This window comes from Aspergillus glaucus, assembly GCF_001890805.1.
Source record: "Aspergillus glaucus CBS 516.65 unplaced genomic scaffold ASPGLscaffold_9, whole genome shotgun sequence".
NCBI classification, from domain to species: domain Eukaryota; kingdom Fungi; phylum Ascomycota; class Eurotiomycetes; order Eurotiales; family Aspergillaceae; genus Aspergillus; species Aspergillus glaucus.
The window spans coordinates 1026396-1046124 of NW_019170461.1; the positions used below are offsets into that span (position 1 = coordinate 1026396).

At 46.5% G+C, this 19729-nt stretch overlaps 7 protein-coding genes across 7 annotated transcripts; 3 read left to right on the plus strand and 4 right to left on the minus strand.

Annotated features, from left to right (window-relative positions):
• The first annotated feature begins 118 nt into the window (after nt 1-118).
• Nucleotides 119-2370, plus strand: ASPGLDRAFT_46826 (RCC1-like domain-containing protein). The gene is made up of 2 exons (XM_022546535.1): nt 119-1211; nt 1287-2370. The coding sequence occupies exons 1-2, from the start codon at nt 369-371 to the stop codon at nt 2109-2111; spliced, it is 1668 nt and encodes a 555-aa protein (XP_022401595.1). The 5' UTR covers nt 119-368; the 3' UTR covers nt 2112-2370.
• Nucleotides 2371-2514: 144 nt separating this feature from the next.
• ASPGLDRAFT_25540 (Chromosome segregation in meiosis protein 3) lies at nt 2515-3471 on the minus strand (the record flags this gene model as incomplete). The annotated part of the gene is made up of 3 exons (XM_022543496.1): nt 2515-3054; nt 3116-3194; nt 3257-3471. 3 exons carry the CDS (start codon nt 3469-3471, stop codon nt 2515-2517), a joined length of 834 nt encoding a protein of 277 aa, XP_022401596.1.
• A 436-nt stretch (nt 3472-3907) lies between these two features.
• Nucleotides 3908-5022, plus strand: ASPGLDRAFT_46829 (putative NADH-ubiquinone oxidoreductase 21 kDa subunit). Its single transcript, XM_022546536.1, has 5 exons — nt 3908-3987; nt 4065-4081; nt 4135-4340; nt 4408-4610; nt 4684-5022. Exons 1-5 carry the CDS (start codon nt 3931-3933, stop codon nt 4756-4758), a joined length of 558 nt encoding a protein of 185 aa, XP_022401597.1. The 5' UTR covers nt 3908-3930; the 3' UTR covers nt 4759-5022.
• Nucleotides 4986-5967, minus strand: ASPGLDRAFT_46830 (nucleoside deaminase). The gene is made up of 5 exons (XM_022546537.1): nt 5791-5967; nt 5623-5727; nt 5281-5489; nt 5135-5232; nt 4986-5071 (listed from the first exon to the last, which is right to left on the minus strand). The coding sequence occupies exons 1-5, from the start codon at nt 5860-5862 to the stop codon at nt 4992-4994; spliced, it is 564 nt and encodes a 187-aa protein (XP_022401598.1). The 5' UTR covers nt 5863-5967; the 3' UTR covers nt 4986-4991.
• A 350-nt stretch (nt 5968-6317) lies between these two features.
• atrA (protein kinase MEC1) lies at nt 6318-15191 on the plus strand (the record flags this gene model as incomplete). Its single annotated transcript, XM_022540572.1, has 26 exons — nt 6318-6912; nt 6969-7633; nt 7692-7975; nt 8031-8429; nt 8504-8656; nt 8711-8807; nt 8905-9396; nt 9447-9695; nt 9750-10979; nt 11052-11592; nt 11648-12122; nt 12213-12504; nt 12565-12662; nt 12709-12801; nt 12849-13010; nt 13072-13171; nt 13220-13414; nt 13469-13736; nt 13781-13978; nt 14051-14175; nt 14239-14321; nt 14370-14492; nt 14549-14636; nt 14683-14767; nt 14824-14942; nt 15000-15191. 26 exons carry the CDS (start codon nt 6318-6320, stop codon nt 15189-15191), a joined length of 7401 nt encoding a protein of 2466 aa, XP_022401599.1.
• A 218-nt stretch (nt 15192-15409) lies between these two features.
• Nucleotides 15410-16067, minus strand: ASPGLDRAFT_125585 (RNA-binding protein with serine-rich domain 1; the record flags this gene model as incomplete). Its single annotated transcript, XM_022540575.1, has 2 exons — nt 15410-15906; nt 15962-16067. Coding segments are annotated over 2 exons (603 nt in total), but the record flags the coding sequence as incomplete, so codon positions are not given.
• A 738-nt stretch (nt 16068-16805) lies between these two features.
• On the minus strand, nt 16806-19110 carry ASPGLDRAFT_125319 (putative AAA family ATPase; the record flags this gene model as incomplete). Its single annotated transcript, XM_022540549.1, has 2 exons — nt 16806-17534; nt 17590-19110. 2 exons carry the CDS (start codon nt 19108-19110, stop codon nt 16806-16808), a joined length of 2250 nt encoding a protein of 749 aa, XP_022401601.1.
• Between the last annotated feature and the right edge of the window lie 619 nt (nt 19111-19729).

Below are 19729 nucleotides of genomic sequence, written 5' to 3' on the forward strand. Positions count from 1 at the left end.
TTTCTATTCCTACTCTGTCATTCTCCGGAATGTGGGATTCTGACAAAGCATCCTAGTTTGAGGTTAGCGCGTTTTTCCTTTGTCGGCGAGGAACAAAACACAACAACAAAAAAACAACTGTCGCATCGCGTCAAAGGAAATTCTTTTTCTTTTCCTTTCACTCATACACTGAACTAGCCAGGATTCCCCTTTCTTTCCTCCTTCCTTTCTTTATCTCTTTGATTTTCATCATTCAATTGGGCTTCTCTTTCCCGGATCTACCGGATCTCTTGCTTATAAACAACGCTTGACACCCCGAGTATCTTGCGCAGAGACCCGTCGGCACATTCGCGCGCAGAAAAACGCTTTTCGCATCCTAATTCACAACCATGCCTCCCAAAAGGGCAGCAAGCGCACAGTCCAAGGCTGCTGCTGCAAAGCCGAAAACCACCAGGGCTGCCGCCGCCACCACCACCACGAAGAAGACTACTGCTGCTGCAACTAAAGAATGCACAACGAAAACCGCCACGACTGCTAAGAAGTCGAGCACCGCTACTTCCAAGGCCAAAGCTAGCGAGCCTGCGAAATCGCGCAAAACGAAGACTACCGCTGAGGCTGCTACGACTGCGCCGGCTTCCAAGAAGCGCAAGGCCGCATCCATTGATCGCGAAGAGCCCGTTCCGCAACCCAAGAAGACTCGCGTCACCAAACGTGGTGCTACTCCCAAACCAAAGCCACCGAAAGTTGTCATCAACACTGTGCCCTCAACGTGCTTGAACGTTTACGTCTTCGGAGAAGGTAGCTCCGGTGAGCTTGGGTTGGGCCCTGCAAAGAATGCCGTCGATGTGAAGCGGCCGCGCCTCAATCCTCTTCTGCCTGCGGATAGGGTTGGTATCGTCCAAGTTGCGGTTGGTGGTATGCATTGTGTTGCTCTCACGCATGACAATAAAATCTTGACTTGGGGCGTCAATGATCAAGGCGCGCTCGGAAGGAACACTACTTGGGAGGGTGGCTACAAAGACATTGATGATGCCAACAAGAGTGGTTCAGATGATGATTCAGATGATGATTCAGACGATGACTCTGGTCTGAATCCTCACGAGTCTACTCCCACCGCTATTCCAGCGGAGTCATTTCCCGAGGGCACAGTGTTCGTCGAAGTGGTTGCTGGTGACAGTTCTAGCTTTGCCTTGACCGACGATGGCCTCGTATATGGCTGGGGAACTTTCAGAGTAAGTGGTCTTTTTATCCCCTTTCTGCGCACTTGATACATTATATCACGTCACGCTAACGCCAAACTTTTCCAGAGCAACGATGGTATTTTGGGTTTTGATGCTGAGCATAAAGTTCAATCGACACCATCCCCTATTCCGTCGCTGAAGAAAATCAAGCATTTGGTGTGTGGAGACAACCATGTTCTTGCATTAAATGAAAAGGGTGCTGTCTTCTCATGGGGCTCTGGCCAGCAAAATCAGTTGGGACGACGTATCATTGAGCGCAACAGATTGCATGGTCTACAGCCTCGGGAATTCGGTCTTCCAAAGAACATTGTGCACATCAGCTCCGGTGCTTTCCACTCCTTTGCCATCCATGAATCCGGAAAGGTGTACGCCTGGGGACTAAATAGTTTTGGCGAAACCGGAATTCGGGAAGGCGCTGGTGATGCAGAAGCAGCTATTGTGCATCCTACCCTTGTGAAATCTCTAACAGAGAAGAGCATTACTCAGATTTCTGGTGGTGCTCACCACTCCATGGCTGTGAACAAGGAGGGACACTGCCTTGTGTGGGGCCGACTTGACGGTTATCAGACTGGTATGAAAATTGACAATCTCTCGGATGAAGTGGTGATCAAGGATGAGCGCGATCGCCCTCGAATCTTGATTGAACCCACAGCTGTTCCGAGTATCAATGCCAGTGTCGTCGCAGCCGGATCGGATCACTCGCTTGCTATTGATGTGGACGGCCGTGCGTGGTCGTGGGGCTTTTCTGCGACTTACCAGACCGGACAGGGTACGCAGGATGATATCGAAATCGCGACAGTGATCGAGAACACCGCTATTCGCGGCAAGAAGCTGAACTGGGCTGGTGCTGGTGGTCAATTCTCCGTCTTGACCGAACCCGCCAATCAATGATTGTGTGTACTTTCCATAACTTTCTTGGTGAACAATTTCAACCGGCCTTTTAACTTGCAAGCCGTGTTGGAACGCTGTCTTAATTCGGTGTTCTATATACTGATTTGGTGGTTTTGTACTGATATTATTATTATTTCCTTGTGTTAGTGGCCGGGCGAACATTGTATGTAATAAGTGGTGCTTTCCGGTTGCTGAATAGATTGATTCCTTTAAATTCCTCAGCAGCGTTCGCATTGACACGTACCCGGCTCGACACCTTTGGATGAGATGCAAGGCGGTAAGATATCTATGGATTATTCTGATCAAATGTAAGACATTTGAGAGACAATTCATACGGTCCATCAAGAATTTTGATTAAAACACGTATTTATGCTGTCGTGACACATCATCAAATTGACTTTGATCAGGTAGATGTAGGACCTGGAGCTTCTAGCTCGCGCAGGACTTCAAGATCATCTTCGTATGTATCCTCATGAGGGGGTTCGGATATTGTTGAACCCTTGTTCGGTGCAGGATTTTCATCATCCTGTTCCCTTAAGAGAATATCTAGATCGTCATCTTCAGGCTCTGGTTCGTTGAAGTTCTGCTGGCCACCCTCGTCGTCTGACATGAACAGCCCTTCATCTGACCTGCTTTTCTCCTGGGGCACGGTAGCACTGGTATTATCGTCATCAAGACCCTCGAGGTTTGCGCGTGGTTCGTCAATATGCGCGTTAGTAAGTGGCTGTCCGTTTCCCTGGCTTCTTTCCGGTAGACTATCTTCGAACGTGTCCATTGATGATTTCGGCTTTTCTTCATCTATCCATTCCCGGCGCATTGTTTGTAAGCGCCTGGAATGACCGAGTTTTTCGATAATGGAAAGACCATCAGCAAACTTGGCACGGGGAAACAGGTCATCCAGCCATAATTGATAGAAATTCAATAGGCGCGCCGCATCAGAAAACTATGTAAGTATTTCATTAGTGCTTGTCCTTCTTACGCGGTCAAGCATTAACGTAGCGTACCTCGTGACCCTTTCCCTTGAATCGTAACTTTGTTTTGGCTGTACGGCGCAGCTTTGGGATTCCATTTTGAGAAAGCAATCTGGGAAAGGTATCAGCACAAAGCCGCGTCGGTATAGGAATGCGATTAAATCCAATCCTCACCGGCTCTCATCCAGTTTCACAACAGGTTGGCGCTTCTTGGACACTTTGACTTCTTCATCAAGACCCAATCCTAATCCTGAGCCTTCAGGCCCTGATGGTTGCTTCGCAGCATTGGTATTGGATGTTGTCGAGACATCCCGTAGAATGTCATCTAAGCCGACATCATAATCAAAAAGGTCATTGATCTGAGACTCCTTAGGGTCTTCGTTCTCCATGTTTGCGAGCTTTCGAAGTTAATCGTAAGTTAATAAGTAAAAGGTACCCAATGTCTATAATACGGAGTTGATCAGACACGCGCGGATAGATAACTAACTAGTTAACTAATGGCTACGCGATGTGGTGCCTTAGGCATAAATTACGCCAGTGATACCAACGCACTCAGAGTGCTCTACCCCTGTATATACAATTTAAATAGAAATCCCCAGTACAATATCACACGTTGAGTATTCAATTGTCTACTAGTAGCCTTACGATCAGTATGTTGCTGGTAATTGATATAAATGTGCCCGATAGCGAGATAGATATTACCTACCGCGGACATTGATTGGCCGATAATCTTCACGCACGCTAATCCTTTTTTGGTAGACAGCGCTCTTGGCACTCCTCCGAACTCAACTCCGTCGCAGCGGAATCGATGTTAGTATTCCCCTCAAAACGGTCCCAGCATCGTCATCATGGCATCCGATAACAAGACAATTGTCCCCCCCAAGCGGGCAAATACTGACTACCCGGTACGTTTGTTTGACGGTTCTGTTCATCCAGCAGTGGTGAGGCCATCCTGCTAATAATCATATCTTTTGTCTTGCAGCTCATCGACTCCGATCCGTACGGTTGACCCCTCACAGTACCGTTGTCTAGGGTTATTAACATCAATTTAGACACGTGAAACGAGTTTTCAGATATGCTAGACCCTCTGATTACGCCATTGCTGGTGGCATGGCTGCTGCCTCCCCAATCTCGTTCTGGATGATGGAACGGGTGAGCCCGTCCCATGTGGGCAAAGGAGGCTTCGCCCCGGTTATGCGTCTAGCGACAGCTCTCGGCCTTGTCGGAGGTCTCCATATCCTTTATCAGCGATCTTGCAGTATGCCAATTCCGGGATTTACTCTCATGACGCCTCGCCTTTTCTTATCTTGCTAATAACGTCGCAGACCGCTTTTATGGGTTTACGGAGAATTCGAGAGAGGCCGAAATAGATAACAGGGAGATGGTTGACAAAGTCAAGAGGGGCGAGCCTTTGTACGGTGCCTCGAAACTTTCCTCCTACCTACAAGGGGTGGCGGCGAGGAACTCGCGATATTCTGAGATGTTTATCCATGTTATCCCATGGGTCAACGCCGTCAATCACGACCAGGTTAGTCGTCTTGAATCTTGCTTGTGGTTCGTCCCATGGTATATGGGAATATAGGGCTAACTAGTGAAACCAGCACGGCATTGACACCGCCAAGTATTATCAACAAGCTGAGAGGGAACTTGAAGCTGAGAAGGCCGGCTCTAACTAAAACTGTAGTGTTACAGGGCATGAAAACGCTGGAAGATTTGACTGCCAATCCCGCCTGTTGTGGGCTCCTGTATACTTATTCCTCTTGGCGCTACTGTGGCTCATAATGCAAGATCTTTTTTTTTTTTTAACACACGCGCTTACTTTGAGAACACAACGTTAGTAATAACAGCGTTATTCGCTTTCTATGATAATGGGGTTGTCACGGTCGAGATAAGGTTAGCTATCTGACTATCACATATAATCGAAGCTCTCAGCGTCGCCTTCAAAACTTGTGTTCAGTTCACGATTCTTTTTTGGGCGAGGTTTCGGTGCTAATAGGCATGAGCAACTACTTAACGAAATAGCCCTCATCGTGCATATATATATTTGCGTACCCTTTTCGTTTTCTTGTATATAGAAGCGTCGAAGTAGCATTATTGCTTCTTTGCGAAACAATCCACCATACACTGGATACGGCGAATCAATGGCATAGCTGTTGCGGGTCAGCACTCGAACATTGACAGGACTGTGTCTTGATTACTCGGAATGCAATGAAAGCACGCTTCCTGTTCCTCCAAACCGTTCATTACCACAGCCAAAATATACAGCCCGTATTTGGTATTGCCTTAATGCAGATGCACACATAACACAGGGTTCAACGGTCACATAGAGATCTGTCGAATGCAGGTGTGATCTGGGATGGCTTTGTAGCATCTCTTGGATGGCAATGAACTCAGCATGTCTTGTGCCCTGTTCAATGTTAGCTCGTGGATTCAATGTGATATATTTCTAACCATGTATGATACAAAATAAGTGGGATGGGAACTCAATAACAATGCAGCCATTATATGAGCATATCCATAATGCATCCTGGGGGACTCACATTCATTGACTTATTTGTGTCATTCATCCCAGATCCGACTATTTGGCCGTCATACACCAGGACACACCCCACAGGCGTTTCATTTGCCTGGAGTGCCTTTTCTCCCTAATGAATGGTAAGCTTGCTCAATTCGAATAGGGCACAACGAGGGAGTTCGATAATCCTTACCATGAGTAATGCTTGCTTCATAAAATGCGCATGCTTAGAGCCCTCCTCAGATACGTCTAAAAGGTTATGCATTGCGTCCATATCCAAGATCTCATCAGATCTCCTATCTTGTAAGGTATTAAGTTAGTCTGGAGATTTTATTCTGATATTGCTCTGCGGCTACGGAGATTGAGGGAGTAGTGATAGGGTATGTACGGGGTTCCCATTAAAATTTAATATTACAAGTGTTGTATTAATGTAGACTCCAGGCTTCATGAAGTCATGATAAATTTTAATTATTCTGTAATTTTCAATACGTTTCCTTCTAATAATGGTTAGCTTTGTGTATTTGTATTACATTACGTCTTGACTTCGTTTTCAGGTCTAGCGGTATGGCAACATCTACGGAGTACTCCAGTATTTGATACTGCGTTCCCCGTGCTTCATACCCTCGGTTTTCAAGGACTCAGAAACGCTAGTGAACATGCACCCAAACTCACAGTGAGTTCTTCTTCAGGCCTGAAGGACTTAGATCCGAAGTATCGCATATGGGACTCGGCGATGAGCTGAGAGGGTTTCAATACCCAGCAGCGCAAGAGAATGGCGGTTGGAAGTCCACGGAGCCGGCTTCATCAATGCTGGCCGCGCAACTTGCTCCGCGTCTGTCATCCGAAGGCGAACAGACTCACCATTTGACCCGAGAGACATTTGCACAGCTTCGTCAAGAGCTTGCAGGCGGAATATATAGCCAGCTACGTCTTGACGATAGTGTCACAGATGTCAACAAGTTAATTTGCATCGTCTTAAAAGCTGGTCTGGAGCCTAGCCTCCCTGTGGATGAAGGCTCATGCGATGATAGTCTGGAGAGACAGACCATAGACTGTCTTGAAATTATACAGATGGCGGTTGAAAAAGCCCCCCAAGTCTTGATCGAAATATCAGACCCAGGACTTTTGGGTGTTGACATCCATGCACCACTCTTCACTTGGCTAGTTCTACGGTTGATTGATCTGCTGGGAAGCTGGAATAATGAGGCTATTGAAGCAAAGATCGTTTCTACGTTCTCAAGCATATCTTATCCGCAGCTCAGGCCATGGCTTTCCTGTCAACCTGTTTTTGCATTCCTGCGAGCTTGCACAATGGGTCTGTTTCGGCTTTGGGTTGCATTCATAAGGGTGTTCAACTAATCATTTTCACAGACATATTGTTATCTCTAGAGGATCTGATCCTCCCCATACCGCGAGGTCTTGGTAGAAACAAACCCTCCATACCGACCCCAGGAGGGGTCCTTCTTGTAGAACTAGACAGACTCGGTCTTCCCCGTGCACTCCTTGAGCGAAGAGTCTCTTTGGGGACTAACTCGCAAGCGATAATCTTAGCTCTTCGACTGTTAAACTCTTTTCGCCCAAGTTTCACCTGCAATCCTTGCATGAAGCGCGAAAACCTTCTGGCTCGTCAGAACCTGGCTTGGATCTTGAACGGGTATCGGCGCCTATGGAAAGTCACCCTTAGCTTACATCAGAACACCGGGTCCGCTGCTTTGGACAGTACATCATGGATCGCTCTGCAATTTCTGATATCACTGGAACCTAAAAGCGAGCAGGAATCCTCTCGCTCAAGTCCTTTGCAATCAGATATAGAATTCTCGCAGACGTGGCTCCAATGTCTGAGTGAGGCATTCAGCTTGGATGGTTTTGGCCAAATGCCTGCTCTTCAGCTGGGCTTGAGTTCGTTTCTTTGTCGCCTCAGTGAAGCCACTAAAGGGCCGAACATGCTTGTTGAGTGCATGAGTTACACACTTCTACCCGTGCTAGTCGATATCAGAAAGAACTCCATGTTCCTGACATTTGATTCGGACCTTCAGGTACCTAGCGCAAATAATGTTCGCCTGAAGGATGACGGGGCTAATTAATTCTTTCCAGGGAGCAGTACAAGGCCTGCTCAAAAGGCCCACGCCAGTTAATTTGAATGAAACCGAGACGCATATTGCAGGGGCCTCTGGTCTCAAGAAAAACGCGCTAAGAGCGGTTGCAGATCAGTACAAGTCACACGATGAAGATTCTCCCCCTTCAAAGCGCCTATGCCTACCACGTGCTCATGTCGGACTTGAAATCAAAAACACTTTCCAGCAACTCGTGGCAAAATTATCTGCATTGCTTCACTGTGGGCCCTGCGAGAGCCTCCAAGACTTGAGGCAAGCCGTTTCGTAAGTTATATAACATGGCCAATTGTATATAATGGAGTGCTAACAGATACAAAAGAAAGTCATTTGTAGGGCTTACCGAGCAAGAAAAATGTGAGGTCTTGAATTTACTGGGGAGTACGGCGTGTTCTATGGCTGGAAATCCCTTTACAAGACCCGTTGGTGCCATAACCAAAGACATACCACTGTGTCAGGCCTGCGACAGCGAAGATTTTAAGGATGATTCCGTGCCACAATGGCGATGTTCCGATTTCGACGAGTTGTGGCATATATTTGCCTATATCTTACCCAATCTCACGCGTGCTCCAGGTCTCAGAATAACAGCGATGATTGCTTTGAGAAGAGCCTTGGTACATGCTCCAAACTCTAGTCAGATGCAGCTCGTCTCCTCGGTGTTTGGTGAATTCTGCCTGCATTCGCTCCGAAGTTCGATGAGAGAGCTGCGAGTTATCACTGGGTATATTTTTTCTCTCCCTCCCTTCTTCTTTTGCTTTTCTTTAGAACTACTCAAGGAGATTAACTAGTCCACAGGTACTCGGTGACAGCATTCATCAGGAAGAATTTGGATCCAGAGATTCGTCGCAGTAACTTCGTCGTGATTTTAGAATGGCTTAGGAATCTATCCGAGAAGCATGAGACATCGTTTCATGAAACCTGTATACTGACTCTGTGTCGACTTGCAAGGTATGTGATGATATTGGGTATTGGATACTAGGGTGAATCTAATGCGCCTAGCAGGCTCTCGGACGATGAAGAGATGAATATAATCCTCCTTCATCTAGTGGAGTATCTCGGCCATTCGAATCCATTTGCTTGCGCAGTGGCATATGCAGAAGTACGTACTTGTTGGCTTTTACCCTATCGTTACGTTCTTGTTTCTACTACTTGTCCAATAATGCGTATTCCCGCTCTTGGTTAACAGCAGATATTAGCTCTCCAAACTTGCGCAGCATCTTTCTTTGACACCTGCTGGCTTGTTTCGACCCTTCTGGAGGACCATTTCTGTGACCGTTGTGAAAAACTTCCAGTCTCGCCCATATATGGCAGAGCAACTCTGTGACTTGCTTGGAATGACAGTAGATGATTTCCTTCGATTGACCGAACTCTACATCTTGCCCTATTTAGTGCTCACACGGAAACGGGACCTTATCGCCAAAGTTGGGGCAACATACAAAGAGATCAAGTCACCCTTCGACATCTGTTCTGAGAAGAATAATCTTGCCGCGATTCTTGCTTTCCTCTTGAGTCAACCCTCGCCCAATCCGGAGGCAATGGCAATGTCGGTTTTAGCGGATGTGGACACAGCCTTCAGAGGCCGTACACTAGCAGAGCTAGTTAGAACCGAACCGATTCTTATTGCCTGTGACCTGTTAAAAGGCCTTGCGGACTCGAGAGAGACTAAAGGAAACGACTTGAAATCAAGGGTGAGTTATCCAGAAATCAGACCTAGCTTTCGGTACTGAGATGAAAAAAGTTCCATCGAGCGCTCGATCTCCTGGCGGCTCTTGTTCCACGTAAATCATCCCACGGAAGTGCATCGAAGAAGATGGATTTGCTAGGCCATTTCGTGGAAGAACATGTTCTAGGTATAATAACACAATTTGCGCACGCCGTCAATGACTTCCAAGTCAGACAACCGCTGCCTGAAAAGAAGAGATACATATTGGCGATCGGGGAAATGATAAAGATTGCTCGAGGTCATGTTAGCAGTGCATTACCCCAGGTTAGTTTATGTTATATGTACCGCCTTTTGCTTCGTGGACGCTAATGAATTCAGATTTGTGCTTGTCTGAAATCGGCCCTTGATATTCCGGGACTCTGCGATCATGCTTTTGGGGCTTGGGGAGTACTCATTAAATCGCTGGAGCGGGATGAAGTTGAGCCCCTGATTGACCAAACCCTATCCATTGTGATTAAATACTGGGTAAGATTCACTGAAGCGAGTAAAAGGCTTTCTTACGAGGTTATCGAGCACATCGTGAGAGACCATGACGACTTAGTACAGGGATCGTTCAGCACAATGCCTTCCCTGGCCTCAATACCAGCGATGGCTGAATTTGAAATTTGGCTAAACGGGCTCAAAGTGCAAATGGATGTACGGAGTCAGTTCTTTGCATTCATCCGCCGATGTCAAAGCGAAAGCGCCACCGTTGTCGAACAGGCTTTGACGGAGCTGGTACCCTATTTATCAAAGCATGAGAGCTTCCTCCATAGTTCTGTCCTCAGTGAGCAGCCAGATCCCGTCGTTGCACAATTAACGCGATCCCTTTTGGACTGCTGTGTGAAGTTCAAAACCAGCTCAGACTCTATTACGGTCCTTTCAGCACGATGCCTGGGCCTCATAGGCTGTCTAGACCCGAACCGAGTGGACTCGGTCAAAGAAAAGAAGGACATTCTCGTCTTATCAAATTTTGACAGCATGGAGGAGACGTTTGATTTCATACTCTTTTTTTTACAACACATCCTAGTTGAAGCATTCCTATCAGCATCCAACACTCGAGCCCAGGGATTTCTCGCGTATGCGATGCAAAACTTGCTCAGATCTTGCAAGCTAGATTCGGCTGTGATCCAGCGCCACCGCGATGTTCAAGCAGACGAGAAATACCATCGTTGGCTAGAGCTCCCCGAGACTGTACGCAATACATTGACACCATTTCTCACATCAAAGTACACAGTCACCGTTGGTGCTATCCACTCAAACTGCAAGTATCCACTGTTCTATGCTGGAATGACACATGGTGAATGGCTACGAACATTTGTTCAAGATCTGCTGCAGAAAGGAAGTGGTGATAATGCACAGTTCATATTCGGAATTTGCAGTCGCATTGTCAAAGGCCAGGATATCTCAATAGCGTCCTTCCTTCTTCCTTTTGCAGTGCTTAATCGCATAGTTGGTGGTTCGGAGGAAGAAAAGTTGGATTTACAGTTTGAGTTGACAACTGTTTTATCACACCCTCTCCCTGAAGCAAGCAATCATGTTAGCGAAGCCATGATATTATGTAGCCAAGTGAGATTCACCCCATCCCCGTTTCCACTGCATTTGAGAAACCTAAGGGCTGACCCTACGTATCATCGTCAGAGTGTTTTTGAAGTTTTGGATTATCTGTCAAGGTGGCTGCAGGGAAAGAAGAAGCAACTCAATAGCATGAGTAGCCATGGCCATCATTCCAATCGAACACATAAAGAAGCCGCTCGGAACTCGCTTGCAGGGGCATATTCCTCACATATCAAGGCCGTTGAAAATCTCTTGGCTTCGATTCCACCAGAAGTCATTTCAAAGAGAGCTGTTGAGTGCAAATCCTTCTCCAGAGCTCTCTTTCACTGGGAACAATACATTAGGCAATGCAAGAATCAGGCAGTTGAACAGGAGCGGACCAACATCGAACCATTCTATCAACGTCTACAGGACATCTATAGCCAAATTGACGAACCAGACGGCTTAGAAGGCATTTCAACTCACTTACATGTGCTTAACGTCGACCAGCAAGTTCTCGAGCACCGAAAAGCCGGGAGGTGGGCTACAGCGCAAAGTTGGTATGAATTACAACTCGAGAAAGAACCAGGAAATAGCGATGCCCAATGGAACCTTATTACTTGTCTTAAAGAATCTGGGCAGCAGGGTAAACCTCCCACGCTAGTTATCTGTGTTTTGAAATTTGGCTCACTTTCTTTTAGATGCTATCCTCACTCGATTTGAAGTCCTCAAAGAGAATGAATCTGCGCTCTCCAGACTCCTTCCTTTCGCTGTGGAAGCTTCGTGGATTACAGGGAGATGGACGAAACTTCATAACTATCTCCAGTTACGCTCAGACCAAAATACGGGGTATTTCAACATTGGTATTGGATCAGCCCTCAACGCTTTTCGACAGGGCGACAAAATGTCATTCGGGGAAATAATCAACAGCCTACGGCTTAACGTCGTAAAGTCTTTGACTACGAATTCCGTCGCATCATTACAATCATGCCATGATAGCATCCTTAGACTTCATGCCTTAACGGAAGTTGAATGCATAGCTAACTCCGGCAGCGAGGGAGCGAACTCACACTCACGTGTTACCGATGCCTTGAACCGCCGCTTAGATGTCCTTGGTGGTTATATCACTGATAAGCAATACCTCCTTGGCTTGAGGAGAGCTATGATGGAGCTCACGTAAGTCCTCAGCAGGTTCCCTGTCTCTCTCTCTTTTCCTTTCTTTTCTTTTCTTCCCCCCCCCTTGTCCTTGTACTCACAACACTTAAGAGGCCATTTTACAGATTCCGACATAGCTGCTGCTTGGTTAACCAGCGCCCGCCTCTCGCGGAAAAGCAATTTCATCAACCAAGCATACCGTTCAATGCTTCATGCTGCTAGATTAAAGGACAAATCAGCAACAGTCGAACACGCGCGACTTCTGTGGAAGGATGGTCACCATCGAAAAGCCATCCAAACCCTAAAAGGCGCAATAGCTGCCAATGAGTTTGCAGCAACTCTTCCATTGTCAGGCGATGCTGAATGGAATCAAGATCAACACCAGAACATGCTCGCCGCAAGGGTATGATTCAGTTGTATTAGGAATTCATACTTTGTGAGGCTTGCGTGCTAATCCACCCAGGCACATCTCTTGCTAGCAAAATGGACTGATAGAGCCGGGCAAACACAATCTGATGTCATAGTCCAACGATATCGTGAAGCGATCAAACTTCATACGAGGTGAGGTATACCACTTCGAAAATGAATACCAATTAACCGACATCAGGTGGGAGAAAGCACATTATTACCTTGGCAAGCATTACAATAAGATATTGGACTCCGAGAAAAACAAACCACTCGGAAAAGAGGCACAAATATAGTGAGTTTTTCTAATTGTACGTCTGTGCGAGGCTTACAATATCTCAGCCTGAGTGGTGAAGCTTCGAAACTCGTAATCGATAACTATCTCCGCTCGTTGGCACACGGCAATAAATATGTATTCCAAACATTGCCAAAGGTGCTAACACTTTGGCTGGAACATGCCTCAACCGTTGACCAACCATTTGATCCAAAGAGAGGCGACAATGAGTGAGACTCCCCCATCCGAGCTCACGTCCAGTTGAGAATTGAGGTTGCTAAAAGCATCAAGGGACTTCCAAGTGCATACATTGAACCAACGGAAAAAGAGCCTAGACGACATGCACGCACAACTGAAAAAATACACGATGAACCGGATGCCAGCGGTGCTAGTAAGTATGCAATCCTAGTCAAAACTGGAAAATCACTAATAACATTAGTTATTCACAATACTCCCTCAAGTGGTTGCGCGAATTTGTCATCCAAACTGGACAGTATATGATCTATTGACAAGAATCGTGACCAGAGCAATCAATTCTTTTCCTCAACAGGGTTTATGGACAGTCCTCGCTGTTGTCAAGTCTTCTTCTAAAGACCGAGCCTCAAGGGGGGTCAACTGCCTGCACAAAATCACGGTATGTTTAAGAGGAAACGATCTACTCATTAGACAATATACTGAAACATAACAGGAGTTGAATAAAAAGTCGAACATGCGCAACATGATTAATCAGGGACAGAAGTTTTCGGAAGAAATGCTGCAATTATGCGTGACGCGCATAGAGGATAAAGCTTCCAGAATCAGCCTGGCACGGAACTTAGGGTTCAACCATAAGGTTGCACCTTGCCGATTAGTTGTCCCATTTCAAATCATGTTAACCCCAAGCCTCCCTGCCAGCCATGAATCGGAATACTTAAAGGGATTTAGTGCTTTCCCGCGAGATCCCATTACCATAGATGGTACGTTGCCTAATGCTTCTGCAACCCACATCTAACTTTCATAGCTGTTCGAGACGATGCCCTGGTCTTAAAATCACTTCAAAAACCGCGAAAGATCAGCATTAGAGGCTCTGATGGGAAGAATTACAGCATTCTTTGTAAACCTAAAGATGACCTTCGCAAAGATCAGCGCCTCATGGAATTCAACAATATGATCAACAGGTTTCTGAAACGGGATGTTGAATCAAGCAAACGGCGCATGTGTAAGCTCTGGCCACAGAGCCCACTCCCAACTCTCTCTTTATTATATGCATACACTGGCTGATACAAGGTAGATATCAAAACTTATGCCGTGACACCTCTGAATGAGGAATGTGGGCTCATCGAATGGGTTGATAACCTACAACCATTGAGAAACCCTATCATCAGATTGTTGAGAGAGAGGGGCATTGTGCCAAATGTATGAAACCCCAAAGACTACCGTCAGTCATTATAGACCCTGGAAGTGCTCATTCTATCATAGTACAAGGAAGTTGCACATTACCTGGCCGAAGCATGCTCGGACATTTCAAACCTCCCTTTATTCACAACTAAAGTTTTGGCAAAGTTAGTATTCACGACGGTAATTACACTGAGGAATGCTAAAAGATATAGGTTGCCTCCTGTGTTGCATGAATGGTTTGTTGAAATGTTTCCGGAGACAGGAGCATGGTTTGTTGCAAGACTGAGGTACACTCGGTCCTGCGCTGTCATGTCAATGGTGGGATATGTTCTAGGGTATATTGAATCCGTACGTGTGTATCGAAGGACAGCCCCAGCTGACCTCACTGTAGGTTGGGTGACCGACACGGGGAGAATATTTTGTTCGAAGAGGGAACAGGCGGGGTTTTACATGTTGATTTCAACTGTTTATTTGACAAGGTATGGGGCGCTATCCGCCACATAGAATCAGTACTGATTCCTCCAGGGATTAACATTCGATAAACCTGAACTGGTCCCGTTCCGTCTTACCCAGAACATGACTGATGCATTTGGTGCTTATGGGTATAATGGTACGACTCTTGCTTGTAAAAGGTGCGAACCTTCACTAAATGCTCTCGATGGCTAGGCCCCTTTCGGAGAACATGCGAAATCAGCCTCGGTCTTTTGCGCCAGAACGAAGATGCTTTGATGACTGTATTGGAAACCTTCCTGCATGATCCAACGACCGATTTTATCCCCAGAAAGGTAAGACTCCCAGTTAACCAGATTTCTTATGGATACTGAAACATGTACTATATCTAGCGCCGCACTCATGCGAGTGTACCTGAGACGCCTGCTAGTGTTTTGGAAAATGTGCGCAACAAACTTCGGGGTCTTCTTCCTGGGGAATCTGTCCCACTCTCGGTGGACGGTCATGTGGACGAACTTATTATGCAGGCAACAGATCATAGGAATCTCGCAGCGATGTATATTGGATGGTGCCCGTTTTTTTAAATCAGACATTCCACGCACAATTTTTTTTTTAAAAAAAAATGTTATTTCTTTCTTTTTCTTTTTCTTTTACCTAGTCACTGGCACCTGATAATTACCATGTAGTTTATGAAGAGCTTCTCGCTTCTTACGTTTTCTTGTCTTCAATCTATAAAGGTAGATATATGATATGAAGCGAGATAACTGCTCTGCCACAAAACGAACAACTCTCCTCCATTCCACTAATTGTGACTTCTGCTTCTGCTTCGGCTTCTGTCATTATGACTGCTGTAGTCATAGCTGCTATAACTAGGACTTCGACGCCTACGACGTCGTGGACTTCCCGCGGGCAAGTTACCTCTCCTTGGTGGCGATACCGACGGGGAATGAGGAGAAAATGAACGAGGGCGGCGAGGAGATCGTGATCTGGATAGTGAGCGTGGCCGATACAAATCATGTCTTTCTGAGTGCCGGGCACGACCGTATCGCCTTGAGGACCTGTGAGAGTATGGAGAACGGCGGGAGGGACGACTGTTTGAAGGTTCGCGCCGGCCGTATTTTTTGCGACCAAATCCTGTATGGGAGGGCGGTGGTGAACGTGAAAATGCCCGCCTAGGGAGAACTATAGATACATTCAATGTAGCGCCATCAAGCTGAGCTTCGTGCATATGGGCAATTGCCGCTTCGGCATCTGCAGGGTCATAATACAAGATATACGCTGTTCCTCTGTTTGTCATGACTGCAATACATTAGCATTGAGTACACCATGATCATAATGCAGGAGGATCTCTTACAAGCTCTGTTCATGGGCAGGTCAACGGACTGGATATCTCCGAAGCTACCAAATATTTCCCGTAGATGAGCCGCAGTAACATTTTTGGTTAACTTTTCAATCACAATCTGAAGTCGGTGTCAGCAAACAGGACCAAGATAGCTAGTTGAAGTAGAGAAAGAAAGAGAGAGAAAAGGAGGGGGGGAGAATATGAAGAAAGAAAGAAAGAAAGAAAGAAAGAAAGAAAAAGGGACGAGCGCAGACCTTTGAACTTCTTGGAGGGGTATTGTTAGAACTCGGGGTTCGACTGAACGATCGGCTCCTATGCCAACTTCGAGATCTACCTCGACTTCGACTTCTGGAAAGTGCGCGTGGTTGTGATAGAGATCGAGATTTGCTTTTTGAACGGTTGCCGTTGTAGTGAGAAGTGTCATGTTCGAATGACGGGCTCCGACTCGTAACTTTTGCAGAATGTCGCGATAAATCTGATCGCGGCGAAACAATAGGCGAGCGTCCTCTTGGAGCCATTGGAGATTCGGGTTGAGATGCCGACTGTCCTCAAAACCCTGGAGCTGATATCAAGATGGATGGAATGTATTCAGATGTCAATAGTGTGTTCAAAAGAGCATAGTTGCAGTACAGAATGGAAGCTCCCAAAGTAGGTATGAACTTTAAGTTCCCACTAGCCGTTTTAGCTTACTATGGGGTATCCGCCGGAGATAAATATTCAAGTCATTCAACTAGTACTCCGTAGTGTGTTTCTTTCCCCCTTCATTCTCTCGACAGGAAAAACAAAAAATAAATACATACATAGAACATAGCAACATATATATATATTGGTGCACACAACTGATCACACTAGGGAATCAAAGTTCACGAGCATCCCTCCATTGCTCATACTCTTCAATAACCTCGCTTGTGATTTGCTTTGGCACCTGTTCAAGAGCATGCTCAAAGTGTCGCCATCTGACATTTACTTCCTGACCAGTCTCCTCTTCCTCATCCAATGCTGCATCTCCAGCTGTCTCGCAGATACTGACGATCTCAGCTCCCGAATAACCCTCAGTTTTGGATGCCAGATCCAGCAGATCCACTTCCGGATGGACTGCTGACTTGCTAACCCAGATGTTCAAAATCTCTTTCCGTGCTTCAAAATCAGGCAAGCCAATGTAGAGTATGTTATCCAAGCGGCCAGGGCGCATTAAAGCCGGATCGATAACATCAGGTTTATTCGTCGCCGCGACCACTAGGACATTCCTCAATTCCTCAATTCCATCCATCTCATTTAGTAACGTTGTGAGCACATTGACGCCTCCCTGCGACGTACTGCTGCGCTTAGATGCAATCGCATCGATCTCGTCAAAGAAAATAATACTAGGCCGAGCAGACCGAGCTTTCCGAAATATTTCTCGCAAGGCTCGTTCAGATTCTCCCACGTACATGCTTAGGACTTCAGCTCCTTTCACCGCCAAAAAGTTCAATCCTGCTTCAGTAGCCAGTGCTTTCACGGTGAGTGTTTTAGAGCAGCCGGGAGGCCCGTAAAGAAGGATTCCTTTCTTGCTATTGACATTGAGTCTTTTCATTTGTTCAGGAAACTATTATTGTCAGCGGATTGTTTCTTTTCTAACCGATTTCATGGTGAAGGCTTACCCTCAGTGGTCTTTGAACGGCTTTCTGGAGACGCTTCTTGATATCGTGCTGCCCACCGATATCTGACCATCGCACTTTCGGCGTCTCCAAGAAGACTTCTCGCATAGCGGTGGGGCGAGTCTCTTGTAATGCGGAAACGACATCGAGCTCTTGGATCTCCAGAGGCACAATGACTTCCTTGACATCCTGTCCTTCGCTCTCGTTCACACGAACTTGGTCGAAACGAGGTCCCTTTTTGGGGGGCAATTGCCGCTGTCGTGCTTTACGGCATACGAGTTGCAGTAAAGCAAACAGGTCAGCACCTACATAGCCGTGAGTTCTCTCCGCGACCATTTCAATGAGTTCGTTGCTCAGCGCGGCGGTGGAATGTCCGCGAATAGCGCGTAGGATTTCCGAGCGATCTTGAGACGTGGGGACTTGGAGCTCGACCTCGGTCGCTAGTCGATGGGGTGTCCTTAACGCATCGTCGACATCATTCGGATGGCGAGTAGCTGCTGCAACCAGGACCAGAGCCCCTTTGACCATATCTAAACATTCACAAAGCACCGATGCCAGGGACTGCGAATCCAGGGAAGTTCGCTTGGGGGCAACATATTCCAACTGATCAATGATTACAGCACTTGGCTGACAGCGAATTGCTTCCTGAAACGCGTTGCGAATCTTGGCTTCACTGTCGCCTGCATTCCTGCCAAAAGTAGATGAACCAATGGTGACCGTTTTTCTCCAGCCTGCTGCCTGTATCTGGCGCAAAAGTGCAGTTTTACCTGTTCCTTTGGGGCCATACAGGAGAATGCCTCGGCTATGTTCGTAAAAAGACGGCATCGCAGGCCGCCACTCACTCGGATTAAAATCTTCTAGACTTTCATTGATCAAGTCAACCTGACGGGACATCCCGCCCAAGCCTGACGGCTGCACTTGGAGATCAGAAACTGCATTGGTTACGGTTTCACTGAATCCCTCACCGATTGTGACCTTGGTGTTTTCAGTGAACCGAAATAAAGTACAAGCAGAACTTCGGTCCTGAGGTCTTATATCTGCCGCTTTGAAACTCCTACGCTGGCCTTTAAGTTCCAACTCAAAGACTAAACCAACAGCAAGAAGTTCACATCTTGATAGGGGAAGCTCTAGGCACCAAGTCCAATGAGGGTTGTCGGCATGAGAAAGCTGACCATATTTGGAAAGCCTGTCAGAATCGGAGCAATCCTGTAGAGAGAGTGATTCGATTGACTCTAGGTCGCTATCCGCCCTATAGATAGAAACTTTCTCTCCAATTTTGATCCCGTAACAGTCTTGCAAAGCTCTCGAGGTTTGCACGACGGTATTTTGTAGGTTCTCTGTGGCGGTCCAAGCTATGGCAGTTTTCGGGGGTCCTTCAGCCGGTTTCAGGTTACAAACATCTCCAGCCCGAAGTTTGAGAGCAGCTAATGATGAAGACGATAGATTGACACGAAAAGCATCTTTGTAGTCATTCCTCGGTTGTTTTGACAGTGGTCGAACGGTGAAAAGGCGAGCTTCCGACATATCGCCAATCTCTTCTTTTGGAGAGAAACACGATCGTTATTTCAAATCTGCAGGTGCGGTTTTAATTACCAGTCCTCACAATCGAGTATCACAGCTTCTGGTATATAGAGTCGAATCAAGATTACACGTAGAACAGTCTAACCCTTGGTAGTGTACTCTACCTGTACAAACACAGCCATTTCAAGAAAATAATGTAGGTTTTCAAAGGCAAATAAAGAAGCAAGAGAGGAAGAAAAAAAACGGCGGCAAACTCCGGTCAGTTCAAATGGCAGAATGACTCTGGGAAAGGAAGAGGGAAAGAAAGGGTTAGGGTAGGAAAAAAAATAAAAATAAATAAAAGAGGGGCAGAGAAAATAGGGCTCCTGCGGGGGAAATCTAAGGTGGGTCAAGATCGACTGAAATTAACTTGCCCTCCCAACATACTTGTATGAGTACCAATGCCAGGAACGTCTAGTTTATGATTCATATAGTGCGTAATAGCTCTGGCCTCTCAAGCGTTATCTGAAGCGCGTACATAAAAGCAAAATTGTCATCTAACCGGTGTTATGACAGAGCACTCGACATGCAAGAACCCGCCTGCTGTATTGGCTGAATGACCGTTATCCCAATTGGACTCACA

Coding starts and splice junctions, on each gene's coding strand:
- ASPGLDRAFT_46826 (XM_022546535.1), top strand. CDS start 369: ATGCCTCCCAAAAGGGCAGCAAGCGCACAGTCCAAGGCTGCTGCTGCA. Junction 1,212..1,286: donor ATGGCTGGGGAACTTTCAGA/GTAAGTGGTCTT, acceptor AAACTTTTCCAG/AGCAACGATGGTATTTTGGG.
- ASPGLDRAFT_46829 (XM_022546536.1), top strand. CDS start 3,931: ATGGCATCCGATAACAAGACAATTGTCCCCCCCAAGCGGGCAAATACT. Junction 4,341..4,407: donor CCTTTATCAGCGATCTTGCA/GTATGCCAATTC, acceptor ATAACGTCGCAG/ACCGCTTTTATGGGTTTACG. Junction 4,611..4,683: donor ACGCCGTCAATCACGACCAG/GTTAGTCGTCTT, acceptor TAGTGAAACCAG/CACGGCATTGACACCGCCAA.
- ASPGLDRAFT_46830 (XM_022546537.1), bottom strand. CDS start 5,862: ATGCATAACCTTTTAGACGTATCTGAGGAGGGCTCTAAGCATGCGCAT. Junction 5,728..5,790: donor TGAAGCAAGCATTACTCATG/GTAAGGATTATC, acceptor ACCATTCATTAG/GGAGAAAAGGCACTCCAGGC. Junction 5,233..5,280: donor GTGCTTTCATTGCATTCCGA/GTAATCAAGACA, acceptor GACCCGCAACAG/CTATGCCATTGATTCGCCGT.